We start from the raw sequence: 21,148 nt of genomic DNA, 5'->3' as shown, positions 1-21,148 counted from the left end.
CCCCCCATCATCCCCCTCTTCCTCCTCATTGTCCCGGATGGAGTCGTGCGTACGCGCGCAGCGGGTCTTCTCCACACATCGATGGCGCGCTTGTGTCCAAATGCCGAATCCACCCCCCCTTCACACACACACACACACACACACACACACACACACACATACACACGACCCATCATTTCCGGTTGCTCATCCAATCGGTGTGGACAAGCTGATTGATTTTTCGGGAGACGGGTTCGCGCGCTCGGCCCGGGATCGATCGATCTGTGATTGATAGATCGGGCGGTGTGTCACCGGGGCTTCCGGAGGAGGAGGAGGCTCGTCCTGATGAAGGTTAATAACCCCTCTCTTTGATCCTCTCACCTCTAATAAATTTATTTTATTTTTCGGGGGACTTCCGTCTTCTGGCGCGCGTCCACGTGCCCAGATCGGATCTCGATCGATAAACATGAACGGAATATTCGTTTTCGTCTTCACCCAACACCAGACACACAAACAAATAGAAGAAAAAGACTTCTAGTTGACTTTTGATTTTTATTTGAAATGTTTCTATGTATATTTTGCAATATTTTGATGTTTTAGAAAAGAGAAAATATGAACAAATGAAAGTTGAAGTGGTTTGCTGATTCTGGAGTAATATGTGTGTGTTTCGCGTGTTTGTGCGCTGTGTGCGTGCGTGTGTGTGTGTGTGTGTGTATGATGTCATAGATAAGTTGCGTGGTATTTTAAAAAACTTTCCAAAATACTCACTGTACCACCTAGTGGCTGCAGACGAGTGTGCAGGACAGCACGATTCCTAATAGTCCAATGACACACACACACACACACACACATACGTAAATAAATTGAAAACAACACGCACGATTGGATCCAAGACAGTGCACACATACATAAACACACCAACACATTAATGACAGCATGCGCACGCACACAAAAAACAGACGCAACCGCACGCGTGCACACACAAACATGTCAACAATGACACAAACACACACACACACACAAGCACACACACACACACACACACACACACACACACATATATATATATATGAACATTCATACAAACATATTGACAAACGTATTGACAACAACACACACCAATGAACACATCAATGACAAAAAAAAAAAAATCAGGGCCTGATTTCTAACAAGATTTAAAAAATATGTTAAGATTTTGTTTATGTTTTGTTTATCTTTCATTTTCTTGCTAATGTTCTCAAAGTCCAGAAAAGAAGAATCAGAAATACTTCCCGGCTGAGACTGGGTCAAGTATCGATCATATTGATTTCTTTTCATTCATATTTGTCCTCTTTATTTGATGTATTCATATCTTATCTGGGCGTTTTTTTCTGAATTTTTTTAATCGATATTATAAAGCGTTTATTTTACTCTACTACGAACACAATATATTGATTCGTAGTATTTTTCTATGAACTGTCTTTTATATCGTCGACGTCACTGCCAGACACCGGAAGCAGCGTAGTATTTATGTTGAACTTTAAGATAACCCGGAAGTGATATTCACAGATTCCAATCTACATCCGGGTCCTCGCACGTTCCTCGAAACCTTACGTTACGTAACCCACGCGCGGGTCTACCCCTCCCTCCAAGAAACCGCCTTCCCTCCGTCGCAGTAACACCTTTCGGCCGCTAGAGGGCGCTGTGCCGCGCCCGCTCTCCTCCCACGGCCCCGCCCCCGCAGCCGGAGCGCTGCGATTGGCCCATGCAAATGCGGGCCGCGGCTCCCATTGGCCCGTCGCTGCGCGGCGTGGGAGGGCCGTGGGAGTGTCCGTGGGAGGGCCGCGGCGTCTTTATAAATCCGCGGCGCCCTCCGGCGCGCTAGTGACACCGCGAGGCTGCACCGGCGGGGCAGGAGGAGCCCACCCGCGCACACACACACACACACATACACGCACACACATACATACATACACACTCATACACACGCATTTAACCCACACTACACACACGCCGGGAGGAAACCGAGAAACGCCGACAAGTGGAATTTACCGCCTCCCGCATCTTCACGCGAAGAGCGCGCCAGGACGTCACGGGACCTGCGGGGGCCCACGGACGACCGGAGACACCGGGACCCCCCGCACCCACGCCAGGACCACCACCCAACCCCTCGACCAGAACTTGTGACCCCAACCCCCCCCACCCACCCACTTCCACTTCATCTCTGGACTTTTACCACCACTTCCGGTGTTGTGTTTTGTTTTTGTTTTTTACTACTATTATGTTTTTATTGTTCACGCATCCCCACGCGTGAAAAACTTTTTGCATGCTGGCGCATCCGCCGCAACGATGACTGGAAACTAACCCCCCCCTCGCCTACTCAAGAACCCCCCCCCACAACCCTACCGGAGCCTCCCCACGCACGGCCGTAAATCTCCCTTAGCGTGGGGAGGGTGGGGGTGCGGGTGGGGGGGGTTGACGCGAGGACAACCCCGCAAGCTCGGGTTTCCGTGGGTGGGGGGGAAGGGTAGCAGAGCGTGCACGGCCCCCCCCTTGACCCCCCCACCCACCCACCCACCCTTTTTCCGGCCGGGATAAGTTGTCAACAAGCGTGTGGACGCGGACGTGAACGCGGACGGCAGGTGCACAAGTCCACGCAGACGTCTATTCACGCCGCTATATATAGCCAAGCGTGCGGCCTTAATAAGCGCCCCCCTTTCCACTTTCTCTCTCTCCCTCTCTCTCTCTCTCACACACACACACACACACACACGCGTATAGAAACATATTTATATATATATACCGGCGCTCACGCAACTCCCGCAGCGGTCACTCCGCGTCCCGCCGTCGCTTTGGCTGCGGGGCCGGGAGCCGTCGCATGGACAGACATGGCCGCCGACCTCGCCATGAGCGCGGAGCTGCCGAGCAGCCCGCTCGCCATCGAGTACGTTAACGACTTCGACCTGATGAAGTTCGAGGTGAAGAAGGAGCCGCCGGAAGCGGAGCGTTACTGCCACCGCCTGCCGTCCGGTTCGCTGTCCTCCACGCCGATCAGCACGCCGTGCTCCTCGGTGCCGTCGTCGCCGAGTTTCTGCGCGCCGAGCCCGGGCGCTCAGCCCAACCCCGGCCTGGGTGGCGGTGGAGGCGGAGGAGGGGCGGCGGCGGGCGCCGGAGCTCCGGGCGCCGGCGGAGCCCCCGTCGTGGGCGGCCACGGCGCGGCGGGGAAGCCGCAGCTGGAGGACCTCTACTGGATCCCCAGCTACCAGCACCACATCAACCCGGAGGCGCTCAACCTGACCCCGGAGGACGCGGTGGAGGCCCTGATCGGGAACGCGCACCACCACCACCACCACCACCACCAGGCCTACGACGGCTTCCGCGGGCAGCCGTACGCTGGGGAGGACCTGTCCGCGGCCTCGGCCGGAGGGGGAGCCGGAGCGGGAGCCGGAGCCGGAGCCGGCGGGGGGAACGGCGTCGGACACGGACACCACCACCATCACCACCACCAGCCGCACCACCATCACCACCACCACCACCACCACGCCCGCCTGGAGGACCGCTTCTCCGACGAGCAGCTGGTCAGCATGACGGTGCGGGAGCTGAACCGGCAGCTGCGGGGCTTCAGCAAGGAGGAGGTGATCCGCCTGAAGCAGAAGCGCCGCACGCTCAAGAACCGCGGCTACGCGCAGTCGTGCCGCTTCAAGCGCGTCCAGCAGCGGCACATGCTGGAGACCGAGAAGTGCAGCCTGCAGAACCAGGTGGAGCAGCTGAAGCAGGACGTGGCGCGGCTCGCCAAGGAGCGGGACCTCTACAAGGAGAAGTACGAGAAGCTCGCCGGCCGGAGCTTCGGCCCCGGCGGGCCCGCCGGTGCCCGGGAGCCGCCCGGGAAGGCGCCGCCCGGCGCCGACTTCTTCATGTGACGCGCCGCGGACCTCCGGTTCCAGAAAAAAAAAAAACAACCAACCAACCAACCAACAAATCACCCGCGGGAAAAAAAAAAATTAACTTATATTTTTCAGACTTTATATATATATATATTTATCTATTTTTCAGTTTGTTTGTTTACTCCTCATCCCGACACGACAACAACAATCCCGGGATAGGAAGCCTTTGAAAACCTCGCGATAGTTCCTTCATTTTATTTCATTTTCTTCTTTTTTTTTTTTTTTTTTTTTAATTGTTCTTAATTTTTATTTCTTTTGTTTTGTTTTCCGAGTCTTAACCGCCAGGACTTCCAGTCGCCGCCGCTGCGACAACTTGGGGATCACATGACCTGACCCGAACCGGAAGCTGGTCCAGATCATCGCGGCTGTCTTAAAAAAAACAACAACAATAATAATAACAATAATAACAATGACTCCCAGAACGCTTGTCTTAAGGACGGGGGTGGGTTGGGTGGGTGAATGAACACATGAATGAATGATTGAGTGAATTTAACCTGCAGAGGGAAGGAGTGATTTTATATTTCACGGTGGAGGAAGAAGGGGTGAGAAACCGGAAGGAGCAATATTCGGAGGCGCTCTGTGATGCAAAGACATTTCAATACTGCAACCCCCCTCCTTCTCCTCCTCCTCCTTTTCACCCCCCTCTCCATTGCAACCCTGCATGCAGGACATGTATGGTACCCCCCCTTCCATTTACACCCCCCTCTGCTCCCCCCATCTGACTCCCAAATGGACAAAAAAAGCATGGCCCCACAGCGCTCCTGCCATCAGGCCTGGGTTGACTTGACCTCTTCCCCTTTTCCTTTAAAAAGAAAAAAAAAAAAAAGTCTTCACTCATCTTCCTCTTCCTCATCTGGGCACCCCCATCCACCCATCCACACACACACCAATCCGACCGGAAGCGTCTTGAACTGCTATTTTCAATCAATCTTTTCTATCGTTTTAAAAAAAGAAAAAGGACAAAAAGAAAGAGAGAAAGGGAGAGAGAGAAAGAGAGAGAGAGAATAACTGAGCCAGATTTTAGACTTGTATTTATTTCCACCTGTATATAAAACGTGTAGAGACCGACCCCCCCCCCCCCCCCCCCTCCCTCCTCCTCCCATCCTTTCCCTTCCCGTGGTGTTTTACTCTTTCGGAGAGACGCTCGGATTCTGCGACGAAAATGTCTTCAAGAAAAAGAAAAAGAAAAAAAAAAAAAAAGAAATGTTTGTATGTTCCAGCATGCAAATCTCTGCTCTGTGCCCCCCACCAGCCTGTGCCCCCCCCCCCCCCCCCCCATCCCGTCATATCCTGCACTAAAAGACGCGATCAAACCGACTTTTCTCTGTTTTCTACTTCAGAACCGAAAATGACAAAAAAAAAAGGATATTTTGCTTCCCCCCCTCCTTCTTGTTATTTTCAATGTGAAAATACCCGGATGTATATTTCAAACGAGGTCTCATTTTCTTTCTTTATATATATTTTTTTCTTTCTTCGAACTGGCAAAGGAACCGCTGCTAAAACTCTATGCACCAACCTGATGATTAAATAAATAACACATTTTTAATTCGTACTTCCGGTGTCTGCAGACGGACCGGAAGTTTCTCCGGTGTCCTAATAAAACCAACGGCAGAAGTTACCGGTTTGTCTGACGGGGAGATAAAAACGCAATGAATGCATCTTAATGTCGGAGAGGGAGAAATCCAGAGTTCGTGTGTTTTGTTTTTTGTTCTTTTTTTGTTATTTATCCCTTTTTTTTAACCCTTTAAACTCCCAACCCCCGCCTAGATATACTGTATGTGCAATATTGTGCAGAAGTGTTTGACCTGTTGCATGGCGGGAAAGTGCAGGAGGAACCGGCCGTTCAAAATAAAAATAAAATGAAATATATAGAGATTGAATCACACGTTTCTCGTGTTATAACCGTTTAATAATCGGACCTGCGCGTTAATCACACCGTTTCTATCAATGAACGGGTTTCTAATTGTCAAATTTCAATCACGGGGGGAAAAAAATAATTTAAAAAAACTGCGGGTGATTCAGGAAACCAAAAATAAATAGAGGAATGAACGAATGAATTAGGATAAATTGCGGAAATGGGAGCGGACTTCTGCACAGTGCTGTCGATGTATATCTGTACATATGATTTCTATAGTTATTCAATAAACGTGTCAACAAGTGGAGATTTAAAAAAACAAAAAACAAAAACAAAAACAACCTACAACTAAAGTGCAACGTTGTCGAGAATCTTGTTTTCATAATGTTTAATAAAAAGTTTGTGTCCCACCCGACGCCGCCATCTTTGTTTGCAATTTATTTTCTAATCGGAGACAAAAAACAAACAATTACATTCCAGAGTGTTTTTATTTTTATTTTTAATTCCTCCAGAACAGGCCGGTTTTCCGACTTCAGGCCGCAAAGGAAAAACAAACGAACAAATCGCCCCGTTAATCTATTTCTTGACATGTTTTTATTCAACTTAATCAAAATTAAATATTTGTTTACATTCGGCGTCTCCGCGGAACCGGAAGTCACCGGTTCACGCGCTAATCGGTGTCACATCCGGGGCCTTCCATCGATAATAATTACAGTAATAATCATCTTATCAATGACAAACAGCGAATGGATGGAAAAATGTAACGAATCGAAGGCGGGAGTTTATTTGGTTGAAGGAAGAAGAAATTAGGCTTTGGATTTATCGATTTATCGATTTTAAATCGGGGCCTTCGCAAAGTCCCGTGTATAATATTCAGGAAGCCGCACGATTCCCCGGATGTTCCTCACATAGCGGGTTCCTGCGAGTGTGTGTGTGTGTGTGTGTCCGCCCCTGACGAGCTTCCTCCCGCCACCGGACACCCGCGGGCGGCTTTCACTTTCCAACTTTGCGTGACTGTGCGCGGGTGCGTGTGTGCGTGAGCAACGGGCATGCAAGACTCTCTTAGTCTGTCAAACACACGAACGCAAACAGAGTGGGAAACTGGAAGCTCTATCTGGGTACACTTACACACACACACACACACGCACACACATGCACGCACGCACACACGCACATGCACGCCCCGGATTGACGATGGAGTTGATGTGACGCGCATCTGGCCGCTCACTCCGAGCGCTATCATAACTCACCCAGAAGGAGCGTGTGTGTCCGTCCGTCCGTCCGTGTGTGTGTGTGTGTGCGTGCGTGCGTGTGCGTGCGCGCTGGGCAGAAGCAGGGGGAGGAGGAGGGATGAAGGCCAAGAGGTCAATAATAGAAAGTCAGTGATCTGCAGCCTCTGCAGGCTCATGTTTACATGCAGTTAAACTCCTGCCCGTGCGTGCACGCGCGTGGGCATGCGTGTAACCCCCCCACCCCCCCCACCCCAGCCCTCGAATCGGAACTGCGGACAAACAAAAACACCTGTTTGTGTGTCTCCACAGTGTACACGTGTGTATTCATATCATATACTGTAAATACCGATGTGAATGCTTTGCATGTGTGCGTGTGCATGTGCACGTGCATGTGCGTGATGCCAGTGCACAGGGAGGTTTGTGTGCCTTCGGCCGCTTCGCTATTTTATTTTCTGTTTCCTCACGTGCACGCCGAGCGTCCGCCCAGACTATTTCTATGCCAGTACATCTATTTATAGGTGTCATGTTCTCAGGCGTGGGGGGGGGGGAGGACATCCCATTTCCAGTTTTAATTCTAAATTTCACTGCTTCTGAAATTCTGAAATTCCCCCCCAGAAATGCATTAAAAAAAGATCTGGAGGGCTGTTTTTTTAAAAAAAACAAAATCAAAATGTTTATTTTGAAAGAAAGTAAGCAGGAGCTCGCCTTTCACTTCCTGCCGACCCTGTGTTTAATTTCACAGCATTTTCTCGCCTCCTGAGATTTTTGGTTAAATAAATTTTTTTAATCTAAATTTAAAACTATATATGCATTGTGATAATAGATAATGAAATAATAATACAAAAGAATAAACAGAAATTGAACCAAAAAAAGCTCTGAAAATTAAAAAAAAAAAAAAAATCACATGACCAGGCCCAGGGTCATGTGACCAGGAAAAGGGTCGTCACATCCTGAAGAAAAACAAAAACATGTTTCGTATTCAGATATTCTGCATTTCTATGGGCTAACGTGTTCACGCCGTGCGTCCCATGGACAACGCATATTATGGGATGTTTGCAGGCCGGATCATGTTGGTCACATGACCAAGGCCGCCGGTCCGTGTGGGATATTGAAGAGTTTGCGTTTTTTTTTTCTTTTTCTTTTACAAATGATTCGGGTAGAACATCGGGGTTCTTTAAACCGTTGAAAGTCCACGAAAACGCCCCCTAGAGGCCATTGGAAGCATTGCAGGACATCAGTCCTGGGTTTTTACCCGAAATTGTCGAGACCAAATCGACTGTTTTGGAGAAAGGCTTAAAAAAAGCTTTAAAATTAATATATATATAGCCTTGTGTGTGTGTGTGTGTGTGTTCTCCCCGTGAGAAATGAAATAATTAAAGTGCTGACCCTAGACAGTTTTTTTTTTTTTTTTTTTTTTTTCTGTCAGGGTCGAAAAAAACATTTCATCTGGGGTCAGATTTTAATTTCAGCCTCATGTCGTTCTCCGGGCGCCATCAGTCTCCGCTCGCCGCTTCCTGCTGAGTCAGGAGCGCCTGGCGTGACAGCCGTCACCTCACACTGCATGTGTGTGGCATGCACAGTGTGTGTGTGTGTGTGTGTGAGGCAGAGAGAGGGGGGGGAGGAAACAGAGAGATCACCATGACAACGCTTTGGGATTCACCCCCCTTCCATAAATCAGAGCAAAGTACATGTGAGAATCAAAATGAGTGAAGCGGAAAGAGCGAGGAAGAGGGAGAGCGAGGGATGAGGGAGATGGAAAGAGAGTGAGAAAGAGAGTGAGAAAGAGAGTGAGAAAGAGAGGGAGGCGAAGGAGTGAAAGTGAGGTGGAGAGAGTGAGCGAGGAAGAGAGGGAGGGGGAGGTAAAGAAGGGGAGACAATGATTCTCTGGCGTCTGAGATTCACCCCAGTCAGCGTCTCTGAGGATCAGCTTGCCTGCACACACACACACACACTCACACACACACACACACACCTGTTGTGGTGGAGGCTGGACGTCCAGCTGAGCCCCCAGGTCCTCCATTATCAGGTCACCTGACTTCTTTATTGGCTTTTTGTGTTTGTTTCAGTGGAACGGAAGGAACCTCTGACCTCTGACCTCTGCAGGACCCGGCCACGGCCATCGTTGGTACGGTCCGTCCATTTGCACTGATATGGTTCGGTCCACTCGGGCTTTTGGTCCTCACCTGGTCTCACCCCATCCACGTCTCAACTTGGTATCACCCTCTCCGTGTCCGTACTCTTTCTCACCCCCCGCATGTCCTGACTTGGTTTCACCCAATGTCCATGCTATGACTCCTGTCTCACCCCCACCTTGTCTCAACTTGGTTTGATCCATATTGGTCCGAAGTTTGTCTCACCCCTTCTTGTCTCAACTTTGTCTAAATGTCTGAACTTGGTCTCAACCATTTCATGTCCTGACTCTGTCTGACCCCTACATGTCCTGACTTGGTCTCTCCCCTTTTGTATTTGAACTTCATCTCACCCCCCTACATGTCTCAACTTGGTCTGACCCAAACATGTCCTTAGTTTATCTCCCCCCCTCCATGTCCTGACTTGGTCTTACCCTCCGCTTCCGGGGGGAAGTGAAATCACCGATCAGTGTAGTTTTCTAATGATCCGAACGCGACTATTATTAAAAACTTCATTTATTTATTTTTCCGCGGCGGTAGCCGTCAATCCCTCATCCAACGACGGCGTGCAGCCCCTCCCCTCGCCCTCGTCCCCCGGGGCGACGGCTCGCCCCTTTAAAAAGTTGTCACCCGGCGCCAAACGTAATCGACATTTTTGATAAATCACCGGCGCGCCGTTAGCGCTCGCAGGGAATTAATAATTATTACTCCTGATCTGGTGATTGAGTTAGTGACCCGGGCGGCCGCCAATTCGCAGAGACTTCCAGCAGCTGCCGCCGCCGCCGCCACCGCCGCCGCCGCCGCCGCCCTGGAAAGCAATTTGGCACAGGTGGCGCTCTGCTGCGACCTCGCACACACACATGCAGACTTCCTGTGACACGCTGCGTGCTGAGTGGACACATTTAGACGTGCTATCACAGGACGAAAGGGGGGGAAAAAAAATATCTGCCGGAACAGCAAATCCGCGGCCCTGAACGCACCGCAATCAACAAACAAACAAACAAACAAATGAACGGATGAATGAAGAGATACAGGATGCAGGATGTGCTGAAACCAGGAGGAAACTAGGAGGTTTAACACCCCGCAGAGATGCGTTAACCCTTCGCTGGACTTAAAATCCAAACCCTTTATTTTTATTATTGCCATTTAGACACTTTGAAATATGACGCCAGTAAGAAATACATACATTTATCAATAGATAATTATAATACTACAATCTGGGGAACATTTATTGAGCTAAATATTGTATTGTACTATTACATGATACTTTTTCCAATTTACGTCACTTGTGTTGTATTTAGTAAATGAATATTCCGCTACAAATCAGAAAAATAAATGGAAAACATGTACTTATTGCAAATTTTGTGACATTTTCTGATTACTTTTTTTTTTTTTCTATTTTTGAGCATATGAAACATCATCAATATTTCTTTTTTTTTTTCCAGACATTTATGGCTGAACACGCGGCTCTGGATGATTGACAGGAAGCTGAAGGGGTTAAAGTCAGACGCCGCCCTTTTGATTTTCCACTCTGCTGCAATTTCACCTCCTCATTTCTGCCCTCAGAGAGAGTTCCCTTCCTGTTGGACACTGATCACATGGTGAGTCACCGGGTTGACCTCTTAAACACTGGGGGCACACCCACCCCACACACACACACACACACACACACACACACACACACATCTCACTTCCACCTCTCAGGGTGACTCTGCAGTTTTATTCCATTGTCATTGTTTCTTAATGTGTCAGAGGTGAGAAGTGGCTTCATTAGGGTTTTTTGATGATAGTGACACACACACACACAAACACACACACACACTCTTACACGTGCAGGGATGAAGAGAGAGTGTGTCCTCGGTGGCAGGTGGAGGGTCAATCGACAATCCATTATTCTGCTGCAGCCACACCGCAGGCTCACTGCCTGCGGCGCACACACACACACACACACACACACACACACACACACACACACACACACACACACACAGGTCAGGGATTCCCTAATTCTACCCCAATTCTTTTCTACATCTATGTAGATACACGTATATATCTATATATATATATATATAGATATATACGTATACATTTACATACATATACATATGTATATAAACATATGTATATGTATATGTATATATTAATTGTACAACTATCACAATTCAGAAATATGAGATGGCATAAAATAAAGTGGGCAATCGTCAAAAAATAGTGATGAAAAAATTCTGTGTGTGTGGGGGGGGTGGCTTCTGATTATTGGTATGTATAGTCACGCACACACACAAACACACACACACACACACACACACACACCACACACCAACTTTGCTCCACTGTGGGAGACGTCCAGTATTTATATTTTTTCAGACGTGACACCGGGCCTGAGCCTCCTCCTCCTCCTCCGGGGGCGACGGACGCGAATGATGACGGCGGTTAGCCTGTCAGCGGGCGGGAGGTGGGCGGGGGGGCTCCGTCATGGCGGCGCCACCCCCTCGGGGCGTGCAGCCGCGGCCGGTGTGTCAGGATCGGTGACGCCGCCGTCACTCGGCTGTCCGCGTGGCACTTTGCGGGCGTCGGGGAGGGCGGGGGGGACGATGAAGGCCTGGTTTTCATACCGAAAAAAGAGCAACTTGATTTTTTTTTTTTGCTTTAACAAAAAAAAAAAAACACCTTCACTTTATCGACAAAATGCTTCCTGGTTTATAAAGCGCAAGGACGTGATTGGCCGATGGGCGTCATGTGGTCGCCCTCAGATCCGGTATTCAATTAGTAACGAACGTCTGTTTTCTTTTTTCTTTTTTTTTTTGTTTTTATGTTGTTTTTAAACTGTCACTCTCCCGCCGCCGCATTTCCAGGAACTTCCGAGCGCTTCCTTTCCAAAACTTTCCGCCTCGCGTCGCATTTAAAGGCATCACAGGGACGACAAAGCGCCTAAATCCACCCGCCGAGTTCCAGGAGCCGCCGCTGGAACGCGGCCCGGTTGCAAAGCGGGCGGCCTTGTCCTCATTTAGCCCGTTTAATAGCGAGGCGGGGAGAAACAAACAGCATGAACAAGTGCGTTAGCGGGCGGTGGCGGCGGCTGCCGACTCAGCGCCGCCGCAGCGAGCTGAAGCCGTCACGGAGCCGTCAGAGGGAGGCGGCGGCGGCGGCGACGGCGAGGGAGGGGATGAAGAGGAAGAAGGGGGGAGTCGAGGGAGAGCGAGGAAAAGAGGAGCCGCTTGTCTGACATGTTGCAGTTTCATTTAGAGGGTTGTTTTTTGTGGTGACAGACGGCTGGCAGTTTGGGGACAGGCGTTCTGTTCGCCGCCATCTTGTTTCTCCGACGCCTCGACCCCCCTCCCACGCCGCCGCTGCGGTTGTTTTGTTTTGTTTTGTTTTATTATTTTTGTTTTAGAGTTCAATTTTGGTTCCCGGTTGATTTCCTGTTTATCAGCGGGTTCGAGTCTAGGTTCCCTAGAGGGACTCAATCAATAATAATAATTACAAAAACTTTTTTATTTTTTCCTTTAAATACTAGTATTATTATATTATTATATTATTTCCCCTTACGATTCCTACTTGCAGTTCCAGTTTTGGCCACAGGGGGTCAACCCGATGTGCGTCATAAGCGACGCTGCCTCGATGCTAACGCTAGCAGAAGCTCTTCGCCACCCGCTCGTGAATCTCGATATCACCCAAATTAGCGTCCTCAAGAATGTCCACACAACCAAAAACTGAAAAAGTAATTTATACAAGCGGGAGGATACGGCATTAATTACACAGTACTAATCAGATTACTCACAGTGTTAACGTTAGCTGCTAGCTCTGCTCTGCAGATGTCAGGAGGAAAAACTGAACAACTCTGTTTTTACAGTCCAGATTTTATACCTCAGATCATTTCCACGTACACACACACACACACACACGCACACACAAAGGCAAGCACACACTGAATATCTTCAAAGCTAATGTGAAGACGCTAACCAGAAAAGACATAACGTGTATATTTGCATTAGCATTTTGCTAAAGTCTATACGATGATCCTAATATCGTTTCTATCCACACACACACACACACACACACACACACACACATACACACACACACACACACACACAAGCAAACACACTAAATTTCCACAAGGTTAATGTGAACTACACAACACTAATCACAAAACAAAAGATTTACATTGGCACATTAGCATTAACATTAACATTTTTGTTAAAGTCGAAGTGATGTTCTGATGTTGATGGGTGTGTGTGTCCATCCATACAAACACACACACACACACACACACACACACACACACACACACACACACACACACACACAGGGGCGCTAATGACCAAGACCGTGGATGTCATTTTATTTTAGTTGAATTTCATTCATTCAATCCTCTGTTAACTATTCACTTTTCTAGCCAATCCCTGCCGTCCCTGGGGCCGGAGGCGGGGTTTAACCTGCAGAGGTCACCTGTCAATCACAGGGTCAGCTGTCAATGACAGACATTCAGGTTCAGACCCTGAGTTTCAGACCTGGAACCCAGCAGAAGATCCTCATCTCATCCCTGACAGGTAAACCTGTACCACTATTACATTGTAATAACAACGCCATAATCATGTAATTACACTAATTCTATTTATTTTGTCTCTGTTCCACCTGGACGCACTTGGCCACCTCAACACCGCGAAGTCAGACGATGGTCGACAAACCAGCCGGCGTCATGGTCAGAGAAGGGCCGTGGAAGGGCCGCATCATCGTTGCCATGGGCAACGACGATGCAGCGGAGTGTGACAGATTTGTTGTTTCCCATCTGACCCAGAGGGTCGGCCGGCGTTGCGACGAGAGTAAAAATACACACACACAGGAAGGAGTGGAATCTGCTGGTCGGAGGTAAGTGTGTGTATCATTTGCGTTGGTGTGTTTTTGGGTGGATGTGTGTGTGTGTGTGTGTGTGTTTGTTGATGATGAGTCTCAGTGGGACCTAGACGGGACGCCTCTGCACCGGGCCGATACTGCATGTCAAAAGACCGTCCAGAATTAAATATTCATGATGCATGCAGCGGGCTGAGTGTGTGTGAGTGTGTGTGTGTGTGTGTGTGTGTGTGTGTGTGTGTGTGAGTGTGTGATGGGATGTGACAGGGGTGTCAGTGCTCGCAGTGGGAGGTCAACTTCTCGAGAGAGAGAGAGAGAGAGAGGGGAAAGGTGCTGAGTTACCAGGGAGTTATTTCTCGCTCCAGCCGGGCAGAGTGACACCGCGCACACACACACACAAACACACACACACACACACACACACACACACACACACAGCCAAAAAAATCCTCATAGTTTTGACACCACAAAGTTATATGGTATCATGTTTTGTCATAAACACACAAACCAACTAACGAGTTGCTCTAAAAGCTATTTATGATTGAAATTATTAATATTATGAGTGTGCAACATATATATGTTATATAGCATATAATATTACATTTTAAACTCTTTGGGAATGTCCAACACATTTTCAGGAATTTTATCGTCATTTCTTTTTAAAGAATTTATTCGTTTCATTTTTTATTTTAGTTCTTTTAATTTAATTTATCCATCTTCTGCCACTTATCCTGCACTCAGTGTCGAAGGGGAGCTGGAACCAATCCGAGGTGTCTTCGAGTGAGACCCTTTTATTTTATTTTATTTTATTTCATTTTATTTTATTTTATTTTCCATCCATCCATCCATCTTCTCCTGCTTATCCTGCACTCAGGGTTGTGAGGGATGCTGGAACCTATCCCAGCTGCCATGGGTTAAAATAATTTTATTTTATTTTATTTTATTTTATTTTATTTTATTTTATTTTATTTTATTGTTTTTTATTTTTTTTTATTTTATTTCATCTTATTTTATTTTATTCCTGTAAATTTTATTTCATAATAATATTCACAGACTCGCAGCCATTAACTGTTAACATGAGGCAGGAAGGGGCCCCGGGTCATGTGACCCGCCGGCCCCGGCGTGATCTCCAGATGGAGAAGAAGAAAAAGACAGTTTTGCGTCATTTTGTATCACAAAGAGAACGTGGGATGTAAACAACGAGGTGTGTGTCATCCATCCGCTCCGTCTCATGGCGGGCCAGCGGGTCAAGATGGCCGACCCGCATCCTCAGCTGGAGCAGATTTGTAACGTGGAACCCGTCGCCAGGGAGACGAAAACAAACAAAACGGAATAAAATCCGAACTCTCAGATGTTAGGCTTCGCTGCGCCCGTGTGTGAAAAACATGTAGTTGTAAGCGTGAGGTCGCCTTCCCGTTCCATCTGCTTAAAAACATTTTAAAACTTATTAAAAAAGAAAAAATGGGCCGGAGAGAGAAAGAATAAGATAATACAAACTTTATGTATGCCTGTATAAGACGTGAATGACAGCAGGTTTGTGGGAGGGAGAGGGTGAATATTTGCACATCCCTGTATGATCTGCAAATAAGAGTGAATATTTGCATGTTTATATCATGCGTGAATGACTTATTGCATGTTCTAGATGTCATGTGAATGAGAGGGTGAATTGTTTTATGTCTCTAAATGAAGTGCATATGAGAGCGACTTTTTCGTCATTACATGTGAATATTTGTATGTCTCGGATGTGCAAATGAGAGGGTGAATGGTCGCATTTTCATATCATACGTGATGACAGAGTGAATTGTTGTATGTTGTTCTAGATGGCGTGTGAATGAGTGGGTGAATGGTTGCATGTTTATATGACGTGTGAATGATTGCATGTTTATATCACATGTGAATGATTGCATGTTTATATCACATGTGAATGAGAGAGTGAATGATTGCATGTTTATATCACGTGTGAATGATTGCATGTTTATGTCACGTGTGACTGGTTGCATGTTTATATCATGTGCGAATGACAGAGTGAATGGTTGCTTGAACCCCGAGTGTAGGATTAGCGATATAGCTAATAAATGAATGAATAAAAGAAATGGCTGCCCGGGGAGACGCTGCAGGATATTAAGCTCCGCCCCCTGGGCACAGTGGTAGCATAGCGAGGAGCTAGCATTGCGCTAACTATAAGCTTCCAAGTTTGGGGATTAGCTTTGACCCGGAACAGGAATAAAGTTCACCGGAGGGCGACCACGTCACGGGTTTTGTTTTGTTTGGCCGTGGTGATTCACCACTGGATCTGATTATGCAGATGTGTATATGTGTGTGTATTCGCATGTGTGTGTGTGTGTGTGTGTGGGGGGCAGGCGGGGAAGAAATGGTACGATCCAAACCATCCGCTCCATTTTAACTTTCTTTATTCCATTCAATTTTAACACAATTTTTTTATCATTTTTTCCCAGCTTGGAGGAAACGGATGATGTGGGAATGTTTTTATTTCCCCTCAAAACAAACAAACAAACAAACAAACAAACAAACAAACAAACAAACAAACAAACAAACCTAGGATTCTCCAATTAGGGGCCCAATTCCCATGATACCCAGACTGAACACCTGTGTGTGTGTGTGTGTGTGTGTGTGTGTGTGTGTGTGTGTGTGTGTGTGTGTGTGTGTGTGTGTGTGTGTGACAAAATGTAGAGTCAGCAGGGATTAAGCGGCACATGATGAGAGGAAACAACCGGGAGGAGGAGGAGGAGGAGGAACAACTGGAAAAAAAAAAAAGAAAATGTCAAAACAGAAAAAGGTGTTTTGGTTTATTTGAGGCTCATTTTTTTGCACTTTTTTTCTTTCTTTCTCTTTCTTGGGGTTTTTAAACGCAGCCTCATAAATCATGAGTGAAACAAACCTGGGAGACGTGTCACCTCCTCCTCTTCCTCCTCCTGGAACAACTTTCCTGCTGCTTTCAGCGCCTTTTTTTTTCTTCTTTCCTCCCCTTCGCCTGACGCTCTTCTCCCGCCTGACGACTCTCAGCGGGTATTTTTAGAATAAAAAAAAAACTGTATTTATTGATTTAATTTATTCAGTGCCAAAGTACTGACAGAAAACCTATAAATTAATAAATAAACAACAAACAAATACATAAATAATAGATAGATGGAGGGATGGATGGATGGATGGATGGATGGATGGATGGATGGATAGATAGATAGATAGATAGATAGATAGATAGATAGATAGATAGATAGATAGATAGATAGATTGATTGATTGATTGATTGATTGATTGATTTAACCTTTTTATTGCTGGCCCAAGAGTTGGAAAAACCCTTTTGTCCATTCAAATCAATTTTTTATGCGTGGGCCAATTCTGTATCATGTAAATGAAATGAAAATTATGATTTAAATATTTCAATTTTTGTGCAATTTCATTTCACCTTTAAAATTATTTATGATCATATAAATGTACCAGCATTATTTTGTGTGTAATCATCCATGCAAAATTAAACAAAAGGAAAAAATTTGAGGAAATAAGTGACCTATAAAGATTATTGTATAATGTATATCTTGTTATGAGGTTTTGTAAGAATGTGTATGACTCTGTTAAGGAACCTGTTCTAATAAATGTTCAAAAAAAAAAAAAGGAAAAAATAAGGAGTTTCTAAATTCAATATTGATTGGAAATACTTATTATAATATTCAAAGAAAATAGTTTGGCAGGACGGATAAAAAAGCAAAACGAGACGGATGTGAAAAATTCCCAGGTCTGGTCTATCAACTCCATGCACACACACACACATACACACACACACACACCCACACATACACACACACTGTCCACATGGTGGAAAAAGAAAACGTGGCCCTGAAACATCCACGTCTACCGCCGGCGCTTTCTGCAGGGTTTGGCCGTTTCCATGGAAACGCTGACCGATCTGTAGCAATGGACTGAGTTTTTTTTTTTATTTTTTATTTTTTCTATCACACACACACACACACACAAACACACGTACAAACACTCAGATGTTTGTGTGACTCACCTTACCTGGAGGTGGTCAGTGGCCAGACCTTTAAACCGGCGGCAGATTAGGATTAGGAGAGGATGAGGAGGGGAAGCCGAAGTTCGTCCGAGGCAGGAAGAGGTCGGAGACGCCGACTGACGGAGAGGAAACCTCCGACCGACGATTCGCTGAATTATTCACGGAGGCTTTTTCCTCACCTGTCGCTCCCCCTTTAACTTCCCCCATCACCTCTCCTCACAGACTGGATTTTTGGGGGAGAATTTCAGAAAAAAAAAAAAAAAAAAAAAAAAAAAAAAAACAGAAAAAAATGAATAATTTAATTTAATTTAATTTTGAGTGTTAGTATTTCATTTTTTTTTTTTTTTTCCCCCGACATGATTTTTTTTTTTAAAATGACACCGAGTCAGATCAAAATAAACAACAATAAAAGTTGACATCTTCTCAGGATCAGATATTGGTTTTGTCGTCCTCTGCTCGGCCCTGGTTGCACCCAGAAACCCCCCTCGCCGTCTCCGTCCTGATTAATGGATGGGCTGCGGTGACTTCCTGCAGGGTGACACTTCGCTGACGGACAGGACCCCCTCAACCCCCTCAACCCCCCCAACCGCCATCCATTTCCCTGAATTATTGAAGGCGGGGCTAAATCCAGGTGCCGTGCGTGAGTGGCGTCCGGACGAGAAGCTCCCCTGAAGACTTTCGGCCTTCTTTTTTTTTTCTGATGTTTTTTTGACTGACCGTTAGGGGACCCTAATGTCCTGCGGGACGATTTGATTGGTTCTGGTGGGTTTCCTTGGGACTCCAATGGGTTTGAACTGGTTTCAATGGGTTTTCAGAAGTTTTATTGAGTTTTAAGAGGTTTTGATGTGTTCTATCTGGTGTTTTTTGTGATGGGTTTCAGCAAATTTTGATGCGTTTCCGCGGGGATTAATGGGTTTTGATGGGTTTTATCGGGATTCGTTGTTTTGGGGTCTTTTTTAAGTTTTTTATTCACAGGTTTTGGTTGGATTTAACAGAAATTGTGGGGTTCCAATACGTTTCAAGGGCTTTTAACGTGTTCTGTCTGGTATTATTGTGATAGGTTTAAGCAGGTTTACAACGCGGTTTAATAGGTTTTGATGGGTTTTATCAGGATTTGTCGTTTTGGGTTTTTTTAAGTTTTTTTTTCACAGGTTTAGATTGGATGTAAGAGAAATTGTTGGGTTCCAATGGATTTTAAGGGGTTTTCACAAATCTAATTGTTTTTTAAGAGTGATAACTTCTTTGATTTTGGTGATTTTGGACTTCTTTGGGTTTTAAATTGGGTTTCTAGGTGTTTTGATCGATTCCAGCGGATTTAATTCTGTTCCAACAGGCTTTAGTGGGTTCTGATTTTAATGGGTTATAAAGAAATCATTGGGTTTTAGCAGGTTTAATCAGGCTATGATGAGTTTGGACTGGATTTTTTTTTTTTTAGTTTTTTTTTTTTAATCCCACCGCTTCCTTTATTTATTGATTGATTCCTCTATTTATTTAAGAAAACTATATTTAATATCTTTATTTATTTTTACAGAGTTCTTTTTACTTCAAATATAATTTAAAAAAAAAAAGCCCGAAAATGTAATAGATGAGCAAAAATTTGGGTTTGAAAAAAAAAATTGGATTGTGATATTTTTAAGAAAGGTTTATTGATTACGTTGACGTTCAGATTTAAGTTATTTTCCCCAAACGTAGATAAAATGCTTGCAGAGTCATGGCATCACCGACCTCCAGTCCATCGACTCCCCGGTCAGCAAACCCGGCAGCTCGCCGGTATCGACGCCGCGCCCGTCCGATTAGCGTTCAACGCTAATTATCTCCACGGGACCTCATTCTGGGCGGCGTCCGAGGACATCGGACGCACATGATGGACAAAATCCCCAAATTTCCATCCTCACACGAGGACATTGGCGTTTAATAGTTAGAATTAAGGTTTTAATCAATTTTTTTTCCGCTCGGATTAAAAATTGCACTTTTGCATTCACTTGAAGGTTGTGAACGTCCTTCTCATTCAGAATATCAAGAGGACTTTTAAACCGTTGTTACCTCCGGCCGTCCTCACAAAGGGACGTCCTCGGGTGTTTATTAATGAGTAATAACAAGGAAACATGCAAAATAAGCTCCAAAACACTTCTGCATGTTTTTTTTTTTTCTTTTCACAACCTTGTAAATCTCCAGCGCTCGGCTGTTTTCCTTCGCTGTTTGCAGGAATAAAAGTTCACCCCCGTTGTGAACCGACCCGTCGGCGCCCGGAGCGACCAAGCTCCGCCCCCAACCCCCCCCCCCCTCGGTAAACGTCGAGCAAACTCGGGGGTTTCAAGTTCATCGACGCCCTTCGGTATCCAAAACCGGACCCACCAGGAGTCAGCAGGTTGGTTTAAGAGAACACACACACACACACACACACACACACACACGCGGGCTAAGAGTGGCTGAGCAAACAAGACGGGCAGCACATAAACAGGTGTAATCAAACGCGCAAAGTGCTGAAGACGGCGAAATGGGTGACGTGACTGATAAAAGGAGCCTTTGAGCGAGTGGAGGGTTGAGGACCACAGAAGAAGGAGAAGAAGAAGAAGAAGAGGATGAAGAAGAAGAAGAGGAGGAGGTGGAGGAGGTGGAGGAAGGCGAGGTCCCGCCCTCAGGCTTGTTAGTTTGTGTCTCTAACAGCAGTTTGTTTGAACCTTCAGCGCGGCCTGTTGTCTCTCTTATCGACAGCCGCTTCTTCACACACACACACACACACACACACACACACACACACACACACCAGTCAGGTAGGGTGTGTGTGTCGGACCTCCTCCCCATCATCCCCCCATCAGAGCTGGACGTTGCAGAGAAAGCGCTGATGGTTGGGTGGATGTCTTTGTGCTGAAGTCCTGCTTTCAAAATGCTGCGTCTGCCTCAATCACACACACACACACACACACACAAGCTCATCAGCAAAAACACACACACGCATTCCGACCCGTCGATACACACCCGTCATCACCCCGCGTTTTTTTTTTTTTTTTCCGGGGTGGACGATTTTGGTGTTTTCACGCCCCGTGTGGTCGTTTCTTCATATTTGAATTGATTGTTATTAATTTTTGAGACACTTTCTTGTCAACAAAACCGGGAATCGACAAATAAAAACTATTTTTAGACAA

General features: G+C 46.2%; 1 protein-coding gene across 1 annotated transcript; it reads left to right on the top strand.

Moving 5' to 3' along the window:
* The first annotated feature begins 1,868 nt into the window (after positions 1 to 1,868).
* Positions 1,869 to 5,771, top strand: mafaa (MAF bZIP transcription factor Aa). The gene has a single exon (XM_086144335.1). The coding sequence runs from the start codon at positions 2,847 to 2,849 to the stop codon at positions 3,876 to 3,878; it is 1,032 nt and encodes a 343-aa protein (XP_086000461.1). The 5' UTR covers positions 1,869 to 2,846; the 3' UTR covers positions 3,879 to 5,771.
* The last annotated feature ends 15,377 nt before the right edge of the window (positions 5,772 to 21,148 follow it).

This window comes from Fistularia commersonii, chromosome 1, assembly GCF_037954325.1.
Source record: "Fistularia commersonii isolate RoL2024-O1a breed Wild chromosome 1, RoL_Fcom_v1.0, whole genome shotgun sequence".
In the NCBI taxonomy this organism is placed as follows: domain Eukaryota; kingdom Metazoa; phylum Chordata; class Actinopteri; order Syngnathiformes; family Fistulariidae; genus Fistularia; species Fistularia commersonii.
This window is presented reverse-complemented; position numbering and strand designations above follow the sequence as displayed.

Excerpts from the sequence above, each read along its gene's own strand:
- mafaa (XM_086144335.1), top strand. The coding sequence starts at position 2,847 with ATGGCCGCCGACCTCGCCATGAGCGCGGAGCTGCCGAGCAGCCCGCTC.